At 41.9% G+C, this 19,851-nt stretch overlaps 2 protein-coding genes across 2 annotated transcripts; both read left to right on the plus strand.

Moving 5' to 3' along the window:
* The first annotated feature begins 2,557 nt into the window (after nucleotides 1–2,557).
* LOC149286239 (stathmin-1-A) lies at nucleotides 2,558–5,782 on the plus strand. The gene is made up of 4 exons (XM_089494277.1): nucleotides 2,558–2,579; nucleotides 3,140–3,315; nucleotides 5,255–5,446; nucleotides 5,723–5,782. Exons 1-4 carry the CDS (start codon nucleotides 2,567–2,569, stop codon nucleotides 5,780–5,782), a joined length of 441 nt encoding a protein of 146 aa, XP_089350403.1. The 5' UTR covers nucleotides 2,558–2,566.
* A 6,241-nt stretch (nucleotides 5,783–12,023) lies between these two features.
* LOC149286240 (lys-63-specific deubiquitinase BRCC36) lies at nucleotides 12,024–12,809 on the plus strand. The gene has a single exon (XM_089494347.1). It carries the CDS (start codon nucleotides 12,024–12,026, stop codon nucleotides 12,807–12,809), a length of 786 nt encoding a protein of 261 aa, XP_089350473.1.
* The last annotated feature ends 7,042 nt before the right edge of the window (nucleotides 12,810–19,851 follow it).

The raw sequence follows: 19,851 nt of genomic DNA on the forward strand, positions 1-19,851 counted from the left end.
GTATGTTCTGTAAGTCAATTTAAGCATCATCTTGACTTCTTGTGAATCAACCTGTGTGTCATCGGGCATAGTCCTGATACTATTTTTCATGTATTCCCAACACCTTTTTCACCTAGTAGCTATATAGGCTTAGCACACATACAAACCTGAAAGCTGGTTTGAAAAAGAAAGCAGCCATTAATATTTCTTAAAACTGGTTATGTTTGTTTCAACATGTCTTCATAGCAAGCAATTAAGAGTTCAAAAATCCTGTCTCCCTTCCAATCCCCTGTAATTGACTTGTTTGTTTATACCAGATACACAAGCATATCGGTAACAAATATTAGTTGCCATCCAAATTTTGCACAACAACCACTCCCGTGTGCACGAGTCTTAACATGATCGCTGTCGGTATGTAGAAGCTTCCTTTAGGTAAAGTGAGTTACGGCCCTCCTCGGCTGTTTCTGTAAGTCAGATTGTTATGTTATATACTACTTGTTATGTCCTGTTATGTCCTGTCTACCCATTGTATAGCGCTACGGAATATGATGGAACTATATAAAACAATAAATAATAATAACGTATACCTTGTATCTAGTTGTGAACTGGAGAGTACTACTTACATACAATAAACTACGGGGTTAATCCATATCTGGCTATTTCTGTACATTCTGCAGAAAGCACCTGGCAATCTTGTTTATCATGTGCGTGGCAGACAGATGTAACCTAAAAAAAATACAGGGGAAATGGTAGATAAAGCATAGGTTATCCCTGTTAAGGACAAGAACAAAAAGCCATTGTAATGCCAATAGTCCTGATGACTGTCACGTTGTGGGCACATCCCTTTGACTGTCACTGTTGTCTGGGATTCAGAACAGGGGACCATTACATCATTTATTTAAGATGCCACCCAGTCTGTGACACTGAATGATAGACGGTCCACCCACAACGAGACTCTGTGATTTGTTTCTCTAATATCTTTACAGCAGTCTGCAAAGCAACCGTCACTTACATCACCCCATTAACCCCCCAAACATCCTTCATTTAGGTTATAAAATCGGTACATTTCGTGATGCTCTGAAAGCCGCCTCTCAAGTCGGGTAAAACACACCTGTTGAAATACAGCTAGACAGCGCGCACGGTGCGGATTCCGCATCTACACTATAAAGTGGAAAATTACATCTTCCACGGGGTCCCGGGGACGGTTAAGAGGCGGGCTCAGAGCCGGTGGGGTTTGATCCCAAGCAGGAATCATGAGCCAATGATGGGCGTGCAAGGGGTGTCACGTGGCCGAGGTTGGCGCTTTTGTTCGCTGGTGCTGAGAGCGCGCATGGTATTCCGAATCAGCGCGACAGGTGAGATGTCTGTGGGAGCTGGCTTTTGAGTCCAAACGCTATAACGGGCTGTGTGGGCGCGACTTTTATTTTATTTTGAGTTTACTGAAGGCGCATTATACCCGTGTATTATATGTATGTATTTATAAATATATATATCGTAGTTCTATATACCTACAGCGAGCTAGTCAAGGCAATTACACCATATATATACTGTGATGCTATGTGTGTATGTATGTATATCTTATATGCGTTATATATGTCTTTTAGTGCACCTGCGCTATCTTTTGTTAGCCCTGTTTCTCGGTGTGGTTTTGCAGCATTTACAGCAATACGTGCCTCCTGAATTATTATTTTTTTTTTTTATATATATTTTTCTTGTATATAATAGGCGCGCGCTTCTCTTTGTTCAGGTGTATGTCTGGCCACTCCTCGTTTCTCCTTGGCTGCTGGGTCTGTCTGGTCCTTTCGCTCCCTGTTTATTGGCGGACGCTAATCGATTTCTCCCCCCCCCCCCCTCCTTTGTTAATAAAGCCTTAAGGTGTTCTCTAGCGGTCTGAATTATTATTGGCGCTGCTAATTTTGTAACTGTCCATTTCTGCTTTACTGCTAACGAAATTCTCCGTTTATTTTTAATGTGTTTACGCTGCTCGCTCAGTCATTGTTTGAACGTGTTGACAGGATATTATTGCTTGCTAGCGGGTGGGAGTGGTTCGCGCTTCCTTTGTGTGGGTCTATAGTGGGAATAACGGATGTCCGCGCCCACCTGGCTGTCTCACGTGTATATTTCCACCTATGTGGCCAATGGCAATGCGTATTTGTATCCCGTTATATTAGAAATGCTGTATGTTTGTTCGCTCCTCCTAGCTGTTGCATTGGCAGGAAAAAATGGGCGTGGTAGCATAGTAACCCTTGTGTGCCATGCAGCGTGGTTTCTGCCATTGTGAAGCTTCACACAGCCTGTTAAAGCTTTTAGTGGGTCAACATCCTCTAAATGTTAAAAATGTGAAACTCTGGTATTTGGTGAGTTTGAATCATGAATATTTTATTCTCACCCACCCCAAAAAAAAACCAAAAACGGTAGTGTTGCATTATTATAGCTAGATGATGGAGATGCTCTATACGTTCCTTGTTGCAGGTGGCTGTGAAAATAAGCAGGTATAATATGCCGTTACCCATACTGACTACATTTTAACAGCCCAATTGTGCTTTGTTTCAGCTAATCGTACAAGATTTACCAGTTGAGCTCCACAATGGCGGATGCAGGTACCATTTGGCCAGCTTTGTTGAATTGTGGGACCTATTTACTTGAGAGGGGGGCAGTTATCACCAATTAAGGATCATTAACCCTCTTATGACTGGATGTTTTACACTATAAAGACCTGCTAGTTTTGGTGATATATTTTAATGCTGTTCATTAAAAATAAACTTCTTGCATCTGCTGAACCTCATGTTCTTTCCAGAAGTTAATTATAAATACTCAAACACTTTAAAATTAAAAAAAAAAAATGTTGCTACTGAAATACTGTGCTCTGTTCTTTGTTTAACGCCAGCTGCACATTTTTAAATTGACCTGTGTGGTTAGCTGCTAGTAACCTTTGGTTGCTTTTATCTAGCTTGTTGTAGTGCTTATGTCATTCCCCCATAGACTTTCAAAATTCAGATGGATGTGAATTGAAGACAAATGCTTTTATTGTAATTCTGTGCTTAAAACGGTTTTGTAGCTAACAAAACAATTAATGGAAATGGTTTTATGTACATTTAACTTTTTTTTTTTTTTTTTTTTTTTTTTTTTTTTTTTTTTTTTTCCCCCCCCCCTCTGTAAGACATTAAAGTAAAGGAGCTGGAAAAGCGTGCTTCAGGTCAGGCGTTTGAGCTCATTCTAAGTCCCCCATCTGCTGATGCTGCTCCTCCAGATCTTGCCATTGCCTCTCCCAAAAAAAAGGAATGTTCACTAGAGGAAATTCAGAAGAAGCTGGAAGCTGCAGAAGAAAGACGAAAGGTGAGTGTGCATGGGTCTCCTTTCATGGAACTATAATTTGCATGGTCTGTGAGTGAAGTTTGCCCAGCTAGTAGTTGCTTAACTGAGTTTAGTGTTAGACCCTATGTTACAAACTGCCTGTAAGAAACATTTGTTATATAATACATTTAATTCAGGTGGTCTTTGTAGTAAGACTTCCGCACGGTTCCCACATAGAAAATGATTGATGTATGCCAGATGACCTCGCTGATTGTGCATATACAAGGCTGTCTCAACAATTCATGCAGGCCACTTTTAGGGTTGGCCCTCACTAATGAAGTTAAGTTGATACTGCAACTCTTCTGCAAATGCCAGGTGTAGCAAATAACGTCACTTTGAGCAGGGTCCACAACTCCCCTCCCTCTCAGACTAAATTATGTAATGCACTATATATTCTTGTTTATCTGTTGTACAGCACTGTGGAATGTTGGTGTTGTATAAATCATAGTGTACTGATGTGTTAATTGGCATGTTTCTTTTAATGTTAAGATAGAAACCTCAACTATATAGATAACAGACCTCAGGCTTTCATTTATGCCATGTAAAGCAATTTAGAACTTTAAACATTGACATACAGGCTATTACTAAGCAAGTGCATATATGATGGCAGAAAACTCTAACACTGGCACTTATTTGGGCACTTGATAAATGTTGTTCCTCCCCATACAAAACACCTGGGCTTCAATTTTACAGCTACCAGCTCAGGTTCTTATAATCTACATCAAACGTTGCAACCCTTTTAGAAAAGGATATGTCAAGCGATATGGAAATTAGTGTCCTTTGTAAACCCATGCATCTGTTCACATGTTAAAATAATCAGTATGTGTTAAAAGCCTACCTTGTGCGTACATTGAGGAATCTGCTTTTTAATGTGATAGGACAACAAAATATAATGCAATTATACAACATGGGTAGTTAATCAAGCAGATGGGCAAAAGATAGTTGCCTTTCCTCTGCTGAATTGTATATCAAATCACCCAGCCTTTTTAAGGGGAGGGGGGGAAAGGATGCTGATCGGTTATGCCAATCCCACAGTGAGACCCAATTACCCTCTGATTTAAACTTCTAAGATATCGCACAGCTTCGCCCAGCGTCTGTGCCTCATTGGAGGACAGGATATCCCCTGCTGTTACATCAGATCGGACAGCAGAAAGCCGGCGATGCCGGCTTCTGCTGTCAGTGGGGAGTCCAGGCTGTCAAACAGCCTGATCTCCCGTGCAGCGGCAGTGACCCATAGGGGTTTGCTTTTTTTTTTTTTTTTTTTTTTTTTTTTTTGACGTCCCGGTACATAGAGGATTTAAGGGGTTAAAGGGTGTGTCGCAACAGTAAACATTCCATTTAAAGAAAAACTTGCGTATATTGCAAGTCAAACACATCACATGCACTTAACTAGTTGAGGGGCGGCAGGAAGGGGCAAGTGTATGGAGGATACCTGTATCATTCCTCTACATTTTCGTGGTGGGTTTTTTTTTTGTTTTTTCTTTTATCCCGCCTGCTCCTGCAATGTGGGTGTTCCGCTCCCGCCACATTTGTGGCCAATTAAGCCCACCTCCTTACCTGAACTGCAGATTTCCCGCACAGTCCTGCAAGGCTGCCCTCGAGTTGCTCCCTCGCAGCATCTCTTCTCTTCCTCCGCCCAGGAACAAGGCGGAGTAACGGGAAGTGATGTCACATCACGTGACAACATTTTGTTCCTGGGCGGAGCAAGAGGAGACACTGTAAAGAAGCAGCTTTGCGGGATTACCGGGACCCGCAGGTACAGTGCCTCACCGCCCGCTCCCGCCTGCAAGACCACCCACAAGTTTGTTTGTTTTTTTTGGGTGGGACCCACCTCCCAATGCAGTCCTCTAGTCCAAGCTCTGACATCAGCTGTGTACAGTAATTTAAGGATGTTTATGAACTGGCTACCTTTTCTTTATAGTTACATGAGGCTGAAATACTGAAGCAACTAGCTGAAAAGCGAGAGCATGAGAAAGAGGTTCTTCAAAAAGCTATTGAAGAGAATAACAACTTCAGCAAAATGGCAGAAGAAAAGTTGACCTCTAAAATGGAAACCAACAAAGAAAAAAGAGAAGCTCAAATGGCTGCCAAGCTGGAGAAGTTGCGTGAAAAGGTTTGTGATACTTGGTGGAGGCTCTTCTCCAACATGTCTATCCAAGTCTCTTGACCCTCTTGCTTTGTACTTTATTGCTCAAAAGTGTGGTTTCCAGGGGGGTACTATGTTATCAAGACCTTCCTTTAAATATGCTATAAATGTTGTGCTTCCTGTATGATAAACTACCTTCCACGAACCCCCATGCACACTCTACATTAGAAAAAAGTATGAGGGCCTCCTACATTCTATTCCTAAACACCTGTAACCAAATGTGTTTTTTGTTTTGTGTCCTAGGATAAGAAATTGGAAGAGATCCGAAAAGGAAAAGAGTGCAAAGATGCCACTGAAAACTGAATCTCATTGTGTGAAACTGACCCAGCAGTGCTTAGCGGTTTATTGTCAGTGTTCCTTCCCCCTTTATTTGTCCTGATGTAGATGGTTAAACTGTGCCCTGTTTGCCTGTATGATGAGGAATTGTATATATTCACTTACCCGGTTTTCTTACCTGTGCTTGTTTCAGTGGTACCGTTCAGGAAAGTTTAGGTGTGGGATTTTCTTGTATTGTTATACTGTTGTCAGACTGTTACATATTGCACTTAAATCTCTCTAATTCTGCCTATTTAATAGTTTGTCTTAATAAAACATTTTGTCAGAAACATGTCTTTAATTGTCAAGTTTTCTTCTCTGCGTGTTCTGGTATCAAAACTTTTGTCAAACACACTGCTTAAGAGCACTCCAGCCATCACGATAGGATGCATATCTGTTTTCATTGACTGCAGAATACTTTACAGCAGTGGTTCTCAACCCGTGTATCCTCAGGACCCACATTTGTCTCTGGTCATTAAGTCACAACCCAAAAATGTAATTTCTGAAATATTATTTTTATTTCATAAAACGTGTGCAGTATTCCACATATATGTGTATATATGCACTTTTTAAACCGTAAACAAACTGATACTTGGCACAATGAATAATGCAGTAATCGCAGCACTAGTGAAAATTGTGCAGTAATCACAGCGCTAGTGAAATGAAAGTGCCATTGAGGCAAAATAAACAGTAATTGAAACATGAGGTAGAACTAATGGGGGAAAACTGGGGATGCTTTTGAGGAGTGTCTCAAAGTCTGGGGTGATGGTAGACAAAGCAATTCTGAGGTCATGTTCAATGTCCATTCTGTTTCTATGCTTTTGTCTCTCACTGAACCAGAGTTCATATGACTTCACATGACTTGTCCACAATGCCATTTTCTTTTTGAAAGTTTTTTTTTTTTTTTTTTTTTTTTTTTTTCTCTCCCCTTTTTAGTCTGTGCAAAATGAGGGGGACAGGGGTTGTGGTGTCTGGGTAACTGGGGCTGAGATGGTGCATAGGAGCTGTGGTGGGGTAACGGGCTGTGTCCTAGTGGGGGACAGAGGCAATAGGAACAGCAGAGCAGATCATATATCTATATATTAAACAATATAGAATGTTATGCACTCACTTGACTGGAAGCAGTTGCAATATGCCCGGGTGCTAACAATCCAAAAAGCATATACAGCAAATAAAGTGGATGCACTTAGCGGGTCTTTTTATAAAATGTATTTACTTGGTGAAGGTCCAACGTTTCGGCTCTCAATGAGCCTTTCTCAAGAACCAGTTTTTATAAAAAGACCCGCTGAGTGCATCAACTTTATTTCCTGTGTGTATATATGTATGTGTGTATGTATATATATATATATACTTAACTCGGAAAAGATGGAGTGGAAAGGCTGTCCGCGGGCTGCAGCAGGAAGAAGGGAGGAGCAATCGGAGAAAAACTTTATTCAGTTCCCACTAGGAGCAGACAGCGACCTCAAAGCAATCAAGCAACTTGCTTTCCAGTCGGTGACTAATACTAAAGTACATGCCGGACCGGAGGCTGCATGATGGCCCTGATTGTTGTGGCCGCGGTCCTGACAGCCTGTGGCTTGCGGATTGCTGCTAGAATGTGTAAGGCAGCCACAGGAAAGTGAATTTTTTCCCGGTATGCCTCCAGTCCGGCCCTGACCCTCTGCGACCCATGAGTTGATTGCCACTGCTTTACAGTATACAAGAAGGTGCAGGCATTCTTGATTAACATTGGTTCGTCACTTAACTCCTTCCCCAGCTCACACTAACTTAAACTGTATATGCTTTCTACACATGCTCAGTAGAACTCCCTTTTGTCAAGGAAGCTGAGCAGCAGCCAGTCAAGCATGTGCTATCTGAACACTGTTTTTTTGCCAACATATTAGCCATGAGTAATGTGATCATATATCTATGAGGGCTTGGATTGATTCATCTGCAAACTAGATAACAATGCAGCGGTCTACCTGGAGCATGAATATGTGTTTACTATGAGATGTATTTCCTCATGGTCCTCTACACGTTTCATATGCTGTAATAGTATACATTAAGTCGTAAAATGGTAAAAATGGTTACTATGCATGTTAGAGGGAAAAAAATACACTTCCCATAGAAGAAGCTGTCTCTCTAAATCTATAGTGTTCCACTGTCATTTGCACCGGTTTTGCTAGCTTAAAATCAGTGAGGAGTGCTTTCCACGCATGTTCATAGGGTTCTCCCTGAAACTTCCACAAGTCAGGACTGGAGCTGGTGATAATTATGCCATGCGTGTGTATTGATAAATCAGACATTATATCCTTACAAAATAATTTAAAGGTGATACCTACCTATCTATAGAATATGATGGATGGAGTGTCCCATGAATTACACTATGCAATTCTAGTATATAGGTAACATATGCTCTAGTGACAAAATGAACTGTTAATACTAAAGTAGACAACTACTTATACAAAACAAGAACTGTTTTATTAGATATTTTATACAATACTGAAAATGTTAAAACAACAGATAAGTGTAGTTAGGCTTCAGAACAAATAAACCAATAAACAGTATGATTACTATGAAAGAACCAACCAAGAGACGTGCAGATTCAGGGGGGTGGCAACGGGGCAATTGCAGCATGCAAGACAGCAGCATGCTACAGGAGTAGAGATAAACAGGTAAATCCAGAGTCCTGGATTTAAAAATTTATGCCCCTAATTTCAATAAGAGGGGTTGAGCGAGACCATGTATTGTTGCACTACATGACCTCCCTGGGAGTAGCGTGGCAGCTTGCACCGTGTGTGTAGAAGCTGCAATGAAGACAAGCTGAAGAAAGGGTAAGTGTGTGTCTGGTTATGTGTTTGTGTGTGGGTATGGTGAGATACACCACATAGGTAGACTGGCATGAGGTGTTTTATTTAATCCAAATGTACCATGAACAGAACATACACCTTAAGGTATCACCTACAATAAGACTGCCACACGTAAAGGGATATTTCTTAAAAGTAATTTTTATTTTTATCTGCTTTCACCAGATTATATCGAATAAAGTGGTTCCCCTCCCAAATGTAAAAAGTTTGTAACATGAACCATTTCTTCTGGGTACTTTAATATGCCGCCTTTTTTAGAGGGATGTAAGGGACATTAAAGCATTTTAATTTATTTGGATACTATATATAACATGCTTGTCCCCTGTACCTTACTCAATACAGAGCAATCTGGGTTTAGACTAGGACTCTTAGTCAGGGCCATCTTAACAGCATTGCAGGCCCTGGGCAATGCAGTACACCGGGGCCCCTACACCCCACTACAAAAATAAAGTACATGATGTACACATATATACATATAGACTGCCCTTAAAAGCACCTGCCCATACACACACATATAAACTGTCCACATACACTGCCCTTACAGACACCTGTGCATACGCAAACATATACACTGCCCATAAACACACACACGCACACATACAGTTAGGTCTGGAAATAATTGGACACTAACACAAGTTTTGTTATTTCGGCTGTTTACCAAAATAAATTCAAGTTACAGTTGAATATACAGAGGATATTCAAATCAAATTGGAGGAATGTTTTAGGCTCTTTAATATGTACCCCCCCCTCTTTTTCAAGGGACCAAAAGTAATTGGACAATTGACTCAAAAGCTGTTTTGTGGACAGGTGTTGGCTATTCCTTCATTATTTTTTCATAAATTAAGTAGGTAAAAGATCCGGAGCTGATTCAAGGTGTAGCATTCGGATTTGAAAGCTATTGCCCTGAACCCACAACATGCGGTCAAATGAGCTCTCGATGCAAGTGAAAGAGGCCATCCCTAGGCTCCAAAAAAATGAAAAATCCTTTAGACAGATAGTAGGAACATTAGGAGTGGCCAAATCAACAGTTTGGTACATTCTGAGAAAAAAAGATTGCACTGGTGAGCTCTGCAACATAAAAAGGCCTGGACTTTGATGGAAGACAACATTAGTGGATGATCGTAGCATCCTTTCCATGGTAAAGAAAAACCCCTTCACAACATCCAGCCAAGTGAAGAACACTCTCCAGGAATTAGGCATATCTTTATCCAAGTCTAACATAAACTACCAAAAACCATAGGACTTCACAACAGCAAATACAGAGGGTTCACCACAAGGTGCAAACCATTCATAAGCCTCAATAATAGAAAGGCCAGATTATTATTTGCCAAAAAACATTTAAAAAAAGCCAGCCCACCATCCTGGAACAACATTGGACAGATAAAACTAAGATCAACATGCACCAGAATGAGAGAAAGAAAGAAAAGCTTGGAACGGGTCATGAACCAAAGCATACCGCATCATCTGTAAAACACGCTGGAGGCAGTCTGATGGCATGGGCATGCATGGCTTCCAGTGGCACAGGGTCACTAGTGTTTATTGGTGATGTGACAGAGGACAGAAGCAGCTGGATGAATTCTGAAGTGTATAGGGATATACTGTCTGCTTAGATTCTGCCTAATTCAGTTGATTGGAAGACGCTTTTCTTTACAGATGGACAATAACTCAAAACATGCCGTGAAACAACCAAGCGTTTTTTTTTAAGGAACCTGATCTCAACCCAATCGACCACACACTTCACTTGCTAAAGACAAAACTAAAGGGTTTCTGCTCCGAGGCTGTCTGTAAACACGAACGTTGGGGGTTTTAGATGGTCTCTGCTTTTCTGTCACTTTGATTTTTGCTTAAGTGGGTGTATTATATTTTTTACATGCTGTAAAAAAAGCTTCACTTTTTTATAGTATTTTTTTCCTTGTACATTTGAGTGCAGCTCCTGTACCTCATTTGTCAGGCTTAATCTGGTCCATGGCAGATACTGGGTCAGGCTTAATCTGGTCCATGGCTGATAATGGGTCAGGCTTAATCTGGTCCATGGCAGATAATGGGTCAGGCTTCATCTGGTCCATGGCAGATACTGGATGTCTATAACCCTACTCAGCACATTATCCATGATCTGGACTCCCAGCAGCAGCCTCATGTCACATGCCCACGCGGCCTCCTGCCTCCTACCCCTAGCTGGACGTCTTCCGATTCACACACATATACACATACACTGACCTTACACGCATATACAGTCCTTGCAAAACACCTGTTAATACACATGCACACATAAACATAACCTGCCCAAACACATATACACATACACTGACCTTACACACATGATAATTAAGTATTTTAGAAGAATATAGAAACACAACATTTAACATCAGACACAAACCATTAGTCCCATCTACTACAGTTTTCTTAATGTTTTATTTCCAGGATTTTATTTACAACTAATATTTTTGTTTGTAAATGCATTGCTGATACATTTATATCCACCAACCATTCTCTGCTCTATGAAAGGGGAAACCTCAAGGAATGACAAAAACCAAAAACATTCCCTTCTATGGCACTTAAGAAGTGTGCCCGCTGTCAAGATTCGTATTCAATTTTACTATTCCAATGAGCTGGTCCTAGAACTCCAGGGAACAATCCAAAGGCCTGTACGTAAGCTTTGTCAGATCCTGTGATTGGCATACCTGGGAACTTTCTGACTCCGGCCGCCTGGAGACCCCCTTGCAGGATGTGGGTAGGAGGTCCCGCTGGTGTGGGCAAGCGGTCCTGTCATACACTAGCATACAAACTAACATTATACAGTAACACCCGCACGCTAACACCATACATTAACACACCATCTCACTTACATCGCTTATGTCTACCTTCAGCTCAATTAGCACTCTGGGTGCGATCTGTCATTACTACCAGGAGGGCATGTAGCACTGCATTAGGTGACCCTACTGGGCATCTCAATTAGCAGGATACCTGGGTGCCATACGTCCACCTTAGTGAGCCACAGACTTCTCTGTCCCTTTTTTCACAAAGTTGTACAGCCTTAAAAGGCGCAATAACGTACAAATAAAATGCAGAATGTTGAGTTTGTAAATAAACTGTGTAAACAACATTCATACTCGGTTACATAAATACCAATCAATATCTGACAAAGTCACATGAATATTCAAGGTAAAGCCTTGCTGAAAAGAACCGTTTTACATGCTAATAGTTATCAATCCGATTGTGATTGTGCTACAACAACAGAGCCATAAAATCATGATTATAACCGTGGACACGAACTCAGAGCGGGAAGCACCATATATTTCCCTTGAGAAGTGAGAGAGAGGGGACAGGAAATGGATATAGCGATTCCGGAAATGATATAGCAGCCCGGATATCGCCCGGGAATAATGGCGGTACAGGCTGTACATATTCAAGGGGATGCTTTCCTTGTCTGTGTGACCCACTCTCTGAGTACAGAGAGGGAGGAGGTCATGGGGCTGTGTATCGGGGAAGTGGATACACATCGCGTGGTGCATATCTACTCCGTAATCATTCTACGGCGGTCCGACAAGAGGAAGGACCGAGTGGAGATTTCCCCGGAGCAGCTATCCGCAGCCACTACCGAGGCTGACCGGCTGGCGGAGATAACAGGACGCCCCATGCGGGTGGTCGGCTGGTACCATTCCCACCCACACATCACCGTGTGGCCCTCTCATGTGGACGTGCGCACCCAGGCTATGTATCAGATGATGGACAGTGGATTTGTGGGTCTTATCTTCTCCTGCTTTATCGAAGACAAGAACACAAAGACGGGACGCATATTATACACCTGCTTCCAGTCGGTCCAAGCGCAGAAAGGCACCGAGTACGAGAGGATCGAGGTGCCCCTGCATGTGGTTCCACATGACACAATTCGGAAGGTTTGTTTGGAATCCGCAGTGGAACTTCCCAGAATCCTTTGCCAGGAGGAACAGGATGCCTACCGCAGGATACACAGCCTCGGACATTTGGATTCAGTCACGAAGATTCACAACGGTTCTGTGTTTACTAAGAACCTGTGCGGTCAGATGTCTGCCATCAGTGGGCCGCTCTTGCAGTGGCTGGAGGACCGCCTGCAGCACAACCGGCAGCGTGTGCTGGAATTAGAGCTGGAGAAAGAGCAGCTCATGCAGGAACTAGACTCCCTTAAATGATCGACTGTGGAGAGGGCACAGGGGGTGCTCGAGTCCTCGCTGATGAACAGGAGTGTGCCCAAGACCTCTTCTTTTTGCTATATTACATTATTACATAAGTAACATAGGACATGTCTTAATCTCCATCATTGTTGGTGCCGTTGCTATTTTATTGCAGTTCACACTGCTGTGGTATATGTCTTTCTGAAGTCTTGCAAAATGTATAATAAAATAGTAAAAAAAAAGAAAACACAAAAAGCTGTTTCATCTGGTATTACCCCTACGCATACTTTTTTGTTGTGAAACAAAAAAAAAAATCCCCTGTAAATTGTGTTGTGTTCCCCAAACTCCATGGATGCACTGTTTGGGATTTGAATGGCTGTCGGCTGGATGTTGCCCCAGGCCTGACCCCCTACCACTTACCTGGCTATCTGGACCTGACCCTCCTTGTATTAAGTTAGCATGTAAAGATAAGTGGTTATATTGTGGAGCAAGAAAAAACAAGGTGCTGGTTTTGTACTAAAATGTGTGACCTAAAGATATGTATAAATAATAATGATATATATGTGTGTGCGGCAAAAATCATTATTTTACGTTATGCCCCTGCTTTTCATCTGTATGTTAATCTTAAACGCTTAAAGCAGGGGTTCTCAAGCTGCGGCCCTCCAGCTGCTGCAGGACTACATCGCCCATACTCCTCAGCCAGCCCCTTAGCTGAAAGAGCATTATGGGAGATGTAGTCCTGCAGCAGCTGGAGGGCCGCAGTTTGAGAACCCCTGGCTTAAAGGGTAGATAGTTTCTTCCCCTGGCAGTGAAGTCAATATATTCGCTTACATTTCTGTTTATAGTGCTATTGTCATATTTAACCCCATCACAACCAATGAGAGGTACCAAGTATATCATAAAAAGATGTCCCTACAGGACCGGTAATGTACCTGGTACTTCATAAAAAAAAAAACAGCCCCACGTCAATAACCAGATTGGTCAATATACAGCAGATCCCATGCACTTACTGTGTTCCCTTTTTCCATGTTTTCCAGGTTTTTTTTTTACCTATGTATTTATGTGTATATTTAGTTTCTCTTTTGTAGTTAGTGGGGATTTAAGATTAGGTAGATCTGAAAACAAACTAGGCAGGTTAAATATATTTTTATATTACCTGTATAATAACACACCTGAAAAACAGAATATTTTTTCTTTTAATCCAATTAAATTTTATTCATAAAGTTTTGCACATTTGTATGTGATTTAAAAACCAGCCCTACCCCCCCCACCCCCCCCAAAAAAAATATAATTTGTCTAAGTATACATGGAAAAACAGGAAAATTTCTCTAATCCTGTAGCATAAATCCATAACTCCTTGAGAAGTTAACTGCATGTCATCTTGTTCTTTTGACTGGACAGTATCTTCTTGGGTGGTCAGTCCAAACACATTGAAATGTATGCAGAAGCATACTATTGTTTTTAGAAATTATCAGACTTTAAAAATATGTATTTTGAGGAGTTGGTATGGTGCTATTTGGTAACCACAATAAACTTCCTCTACCACGTTATAGAAATTTCACATTAACTGCAATACATTAATATGCATTTGGCAATAAAAAATGGACATTTTGTTAATTATATTTTGGGTGTATTCTGTTACTAAGGTGTCAGGAAAGTTATTGTGCCACAGGTATTTTGCTTTTTCTCTGACATTCTTTCCATAGCCAAAACATTTTCGGGGTGTTCCTTTTGCAAATGCATGGGAAGATTCTGTAGAATACCCCCATATGCATCTGCTCCTGTCCCTCTCCCCCTAGTTTGATGCTGTGCAGGAGATGTGTCTGGCTGATCGTGATTTCCAGTCAGTTTCAGTGCTGGCTTAGGGGAGCACTGCAGGTGAGGGTCTGTTCAGACCCCTGTGCACGTCTGCACAATATGTTCCCATTTATTATGCTTTCCTGTAAGTGATTGCCTGCTTCATTCATCCTCTTTCCATTTCAAAGTTTGTGTTATTTCCCTAATCCCTTCTCGTGTGTTGTGTATTGGCCATTGTCGAATCAGAGAGCAGTGTATGTATGTAATTTGGACAAATTGTTTGTTTCGTTTTTGGTTAATTAGTTTTTGGACTGCAAATTTTGTTTCCTGCTCTTTGGTTCGGAGGACTTTTTCCATTCAGAAACTAAATCACTCTTACCTTCTCCACCAACCATTTCTGTGTCCCAATCTACTTTTCCTCAGGTCTGCTGCTTGCCATGCCTCTTTTTGTTCTTCTGTCTTCTTGGTCTGCTTCTCCCTGCTATCCCCGACAGAGGAGAAGGTAGGGAAAACTATCGTGATAGAGAGTAAAAAAAACCAAAACGAAATGCAACCAAAAATGCGGAGCTGTCCGCTTTGTTTTTGTCTCATTGGGGTCTCTTCTTTTTTCGAATAGCTGTCTGTATTGTGATATTAACCATAGAGAATCATTTATAGAATCACAGGTCTAAGAATGAAAGTTGGGAAGCCAAAATTTTCTGTTACATATTGTAGAAATGTATGATATTGTCACCAATGTTAACTGCATTATGAATGCTTAATTCAGTCTTTTTTGCAGGTGTAATTGATCCGGACAGGATGCATAGTTAAAACGGTGAATTAGACAGGCTTTATTTTGCCTTATCTCTCCTCAGCAGAGTGCCCATTTGGATGTGATGGGCACAGCCAGGCTTCCCTTTACCCCAAGCCCGCAGAGATGTTAAAATTTGTATATACTACGGTAGCTGACAGAGATTGGCTATGGTTTGTAGTATCTGTGCCACCCCTATCTACAACACATGCACATACTAACATGCAAACTCACTCTAATTGCCACTAATTCTTACGCACACACACACACACCACACACACACTGTTCCTCCTCTTCCTTACACCATGAACGCTAGGCTGAAACTCCAGCACCATATTTAAACATGCTCATACGAAAACGAACACTTATACATTATGACGGCATCATGCTAACACCGTGTGCTCTTTTACTGCAGGATCGCGTAATGCACGTTATGTCACCCCACTGGTCACCTCGGTTACCGGGGCACGTGGGAGCTATACACCTGTGGCTCCCTCTTTATGGCATCCTTGCTGGGTGGTTTAAACATTGAGCCGGTGGTTATTTTTCATGTTTTTAATTATTGTTGCAAGCAGTAATACATATCTCATACATAGTTTACATAGAGTAATAAATGATCAGTGATGCAAAGAAGTAAGCAATGTTAAACAAGTCGGAGTATAGAATATCTGTGTCTGTACTCCCATACGTTTTGTTATCGCAGATGGCTTTAGCAATGAAACCAAGGGGGCAGTTCACATCCACTGCCATATATAATGCCATTAGCAGGTATGTGCCTAGAAAAAGAGAACTGTGTAGTGGTTATAACTGAAACTCTATGATTTTGTACTAGAAAGAATAGGCTTCAATAACCGGTCGAGTAAACTGATTAAAGACAGTTTATTTGCATTTTTGGAACAGGCAATGCAGAGGACGCCTGTCAGGCGCAGCGCTAGAGAGCTGTGTCTGAAGACCCCGCGCGTAATTTAATTGTGCCTGGGGTAGATCGTTTGCATTTCGAAGGGAATATGCGTAACAGATATTAGCGTCCTTTATTTAGTCTGACGACATACACTCTTTTGGGCCACGACAGGCTGGTAGTTGTAAACGGTTACGTCACCCGTTCTGTCTATTTTAATATGAAATTAAAAGGGAAAAGTTCCCGGGTTTTGCAACCCGAAGAGTGCGGGGTCTGGCTGGACACTTCCGAACTGAAGAGGAGACCGCAACAGGTATACTTTATAAAGATAACACCGTACCAGTGTTAAGCAAAATTTGAACTCCGGTCATTAAATGCCAAAGAATGTTCTTACAAGTAGGAGTTTGCTGTTGCGTAACATTTTTACTGATCTTGCATCCCTTTCCTTTTGTAATGCCGTTATTCACAAGGTATAGTCTATAACATTACCTACCCCGTGAATAATTAAAATATACTAAACGTTTTTTAATTCTTTAGCATTAGAAAGGGAGAACGTTTTTTGTCTGCTTTAACCCCTTCATGCTTACGTATTCTACATAACCGTAGGGTTTTTTTTTCTTTCTTTACTCCAAAGGGGGAACGATGTTTACCATGTGCCTCTCAAACTATGATTCTCTTTTTCCGTATTTGATGTAGCCGCACAAATTAGAAATAGGGGGTTTCTTCTAAAACCTAGAAAATAATTAGTGATATTTTTATATATATATATATATATATATATTTATTTATTTATTGTTTTGCAATTTGGCTACACAACAAGGGTCAATGCTGAGCAAATAACCCAATAACCCAAAACATCCCCTGATGTAATACCCCACACGCTTTGTGTTTGTTGGTATTTTTGATATTGACTTAAGGGGTTGGGGGCTTGTGGCTTTTTATTTTTTTACTTCGTAGTGGTTGGGGCACTTTTTTCAAACAAATCTTTATTTTTTTATTTTACTGTACCTTACTGTGCATTATGGATAGTGATCCCTTTGGATGCCAGATCCCAGTGATGTCACGATGGCAGCTTTTTTTTTTTTTTTTTAATTATTTTTTATTTATGTCATGTCTTCTGCTGACAGGTGAGAGTCCATGCTGTTAGACAACCTGATGTCGGGTGTAGTAGTGGGGAGATGTCGTCCTAAGGGGCATCTTGACACCTTTTTTTGTACCTTATCTGTCCATCTATAGGAGTGTGAAAGGGTTAACCAGATTCCGATCGCTTCCTTAGCTGTTTTAGCCGGAAGGCCATTTTTCTTCCGGGGAGGGCTTTCCTCCCCGGATCCACACTCAGCCTCACTTGTGAGGCTTCCGTGAATGCTGCAAAGCCGCCGATCACGGCGATGCAGCTATTTAACGGCAGCCTGTACATGTACGGGCATTGTCATTAACACGTTGCATGGCAACCCCGTACATGTACGTGGATTGTCGTTAAGGGGTTAAAACTGAGCTTTTATGTAATGAGAAGAAAGTATGTGTTCTGGTAGGAAGCGGGAGTTGAACTATGGGGCACACATGATGTGGATTGTTTCATTTGTGTATTTTATTTTTTATTTTCTTCTTAGATGGTGATTCCTTGTGCCTCTTCAAAACGGTTCAATCCAATTGCAAGAAAGAATGCCTCTAATGCTTTTCTGTTTGACTTCACTCAAACAAGAATAGTTCAGCCTTGCACCAAGCAAACCTCAATGTACTCTTTCTTCACACCAGCTGGTAAGATCTTTGGCACACATTCTTTTATTTCTGTTTAGTTAGTAGAACAGGGATGTCCAACATGCGGCCCGCGGGACCTTGAGGTGCGGCCCGCGGGACCTTGAGGTGCGGCCCGCGGGACCTTGAGGTGCGGCCCGCGGGACCTTGAGGTGCGGCCCGCGGGACCTTGAGGTGCGGCCCGCGGGACCTTGAGGTGCGGCCCGCGGGACCTTGAGGTGCGGCCCGCGGGAGATCGGCAGCCAGGATCACAAGAGCCCTGCTGCTGCTTACTTGTGGGAGGTCTTATTGTCCTGTCTGTGAGCGGCATCGAGAGCTGTAGTGCAGGTAAGGGGGTGGGGGTGGGTGTTTGAATGAGTATGCCGGATTGAGGGAATGAATCTGTGAATGAATTTGTGTGTGTGATAGCATGGATGTGTAAGTGCTGGAATCTAGGCATGATGGGACTGATTGCTGTTAGCAATCACACTCCTATCATGCCAGGTCAGCCAGTACATGCTGAAACCTGGCTAGCTGCCCCCTTGTGTATTGATGCTGCCAGCAGTATGGGGTCTGCACATCACTTACAGCCACCCTATACCAGCATGTACTGGCTGACTTGGGATGATAGGAGTGTGATTGCTAACAGCTAACAGGAATCTGCTAACAGCAGTCACAGTCCCATCATGCCTAGGTTCCAGCATTTACTGGTTGCCTGGGTATAAAAAGAGTGTGTTTGCTGTTAGCAATCACACTCCTATCATGCCAGGTCAGCCAGTACATGCTGAAACCTGGCTAGCTGCCCCCCTTGTGTATTGATGCTGCCAGCAGTATGGGGTCTGCACTTACAGCCACCATGTACTGGCTGATTTGGGATGATAGGAGTGTGATTGCTAACAGCTAACAGCAATGTGCTAACAGCAGTCACAGTCCCATCATGCCTAGGTTCCAGCATTTACTGGTCACCTGGTATAAAAAGAGTGTGTTTGCTGTTGGCATGATAGGAGTGTGATTGCTAAGTCATATTGTTGATTTTTTTTTTTTGTCCAAAATACAATAACCATTAATTTCTATATGATTGTTGACAGCAATCACACTCCTATCATGCCCAGCCAACCAGGTTTTGTGTCGTTTACTTTATTTTAATCTGCATATTTTATTAAAGGCTATATTTTCTCACAGTGAAAAATGAAAGCGGCCCTCGCACGTATACAATTCTGATGAAGTGGCCCACTGCAGAAAAAACTTGGACACCCCTGTAGTAGAATTATACACCGATCAGCCATAACATTATGACCACTGACAGGTGAAGTAAATAACACTGATAATCTTAACATGGCATCTCTCAGTGGGTGGGATATATTAGGCAGCAAGTGAACATTTTGTCATTGATGTGTTAGAAGTGGTTAGAAAAATAGGCAAGGGTCAAATTGTGATGGGTTGAAAGTGCCTACAATGGACATGTGAGCATAAGAAAAAGATAATGGAGCAATGGAAGAAGGTGGCCTGGTCTGATGAATCACATTTTCATTAACATCACGTGGATGGCAGGGTGCGTGTACATCTCTTACCTAGAGAATATATGGCCCAGGATCGGCAGAAGGCAAGCCGGCGGAGGCAAAGTGATGCTTTGGGGAATGTTCTGCTGAGAAACCTTGGGCCCTGCCATTCAGATGGATGTTAGATATCTTTCATTTGGAAGATGCGCCCTGCCACAAAGCAAAAATGGTTCAGGAATGGTTTGATGAAAACAATAACAAGTTCAACGTGTTGACTCTGCCTCCAAAACCCCCAGATCCAATTGTGAGTTTTGCTGGACAAACAAGTCCGATCGATGGAGG

The sequence above is a fragment of the Sceloporus occidentalis genome, unplaced genomic scaffold (assembly GCF_023333645.1).
Source record: "Sceloporus occidentalis isolate IW3139 unplaced genomic scaffold, rSceOcc1.0.p SCAF_71, whole genome shotgun sequence".
In the NCBI taxonomy this organism is placed as follows: Eukaryota; Metazoa; Chordata; class Lepidosauria; order Squamata; family Phrynosomatidae; genus Sceloporus; species Sceloporus occidentalis.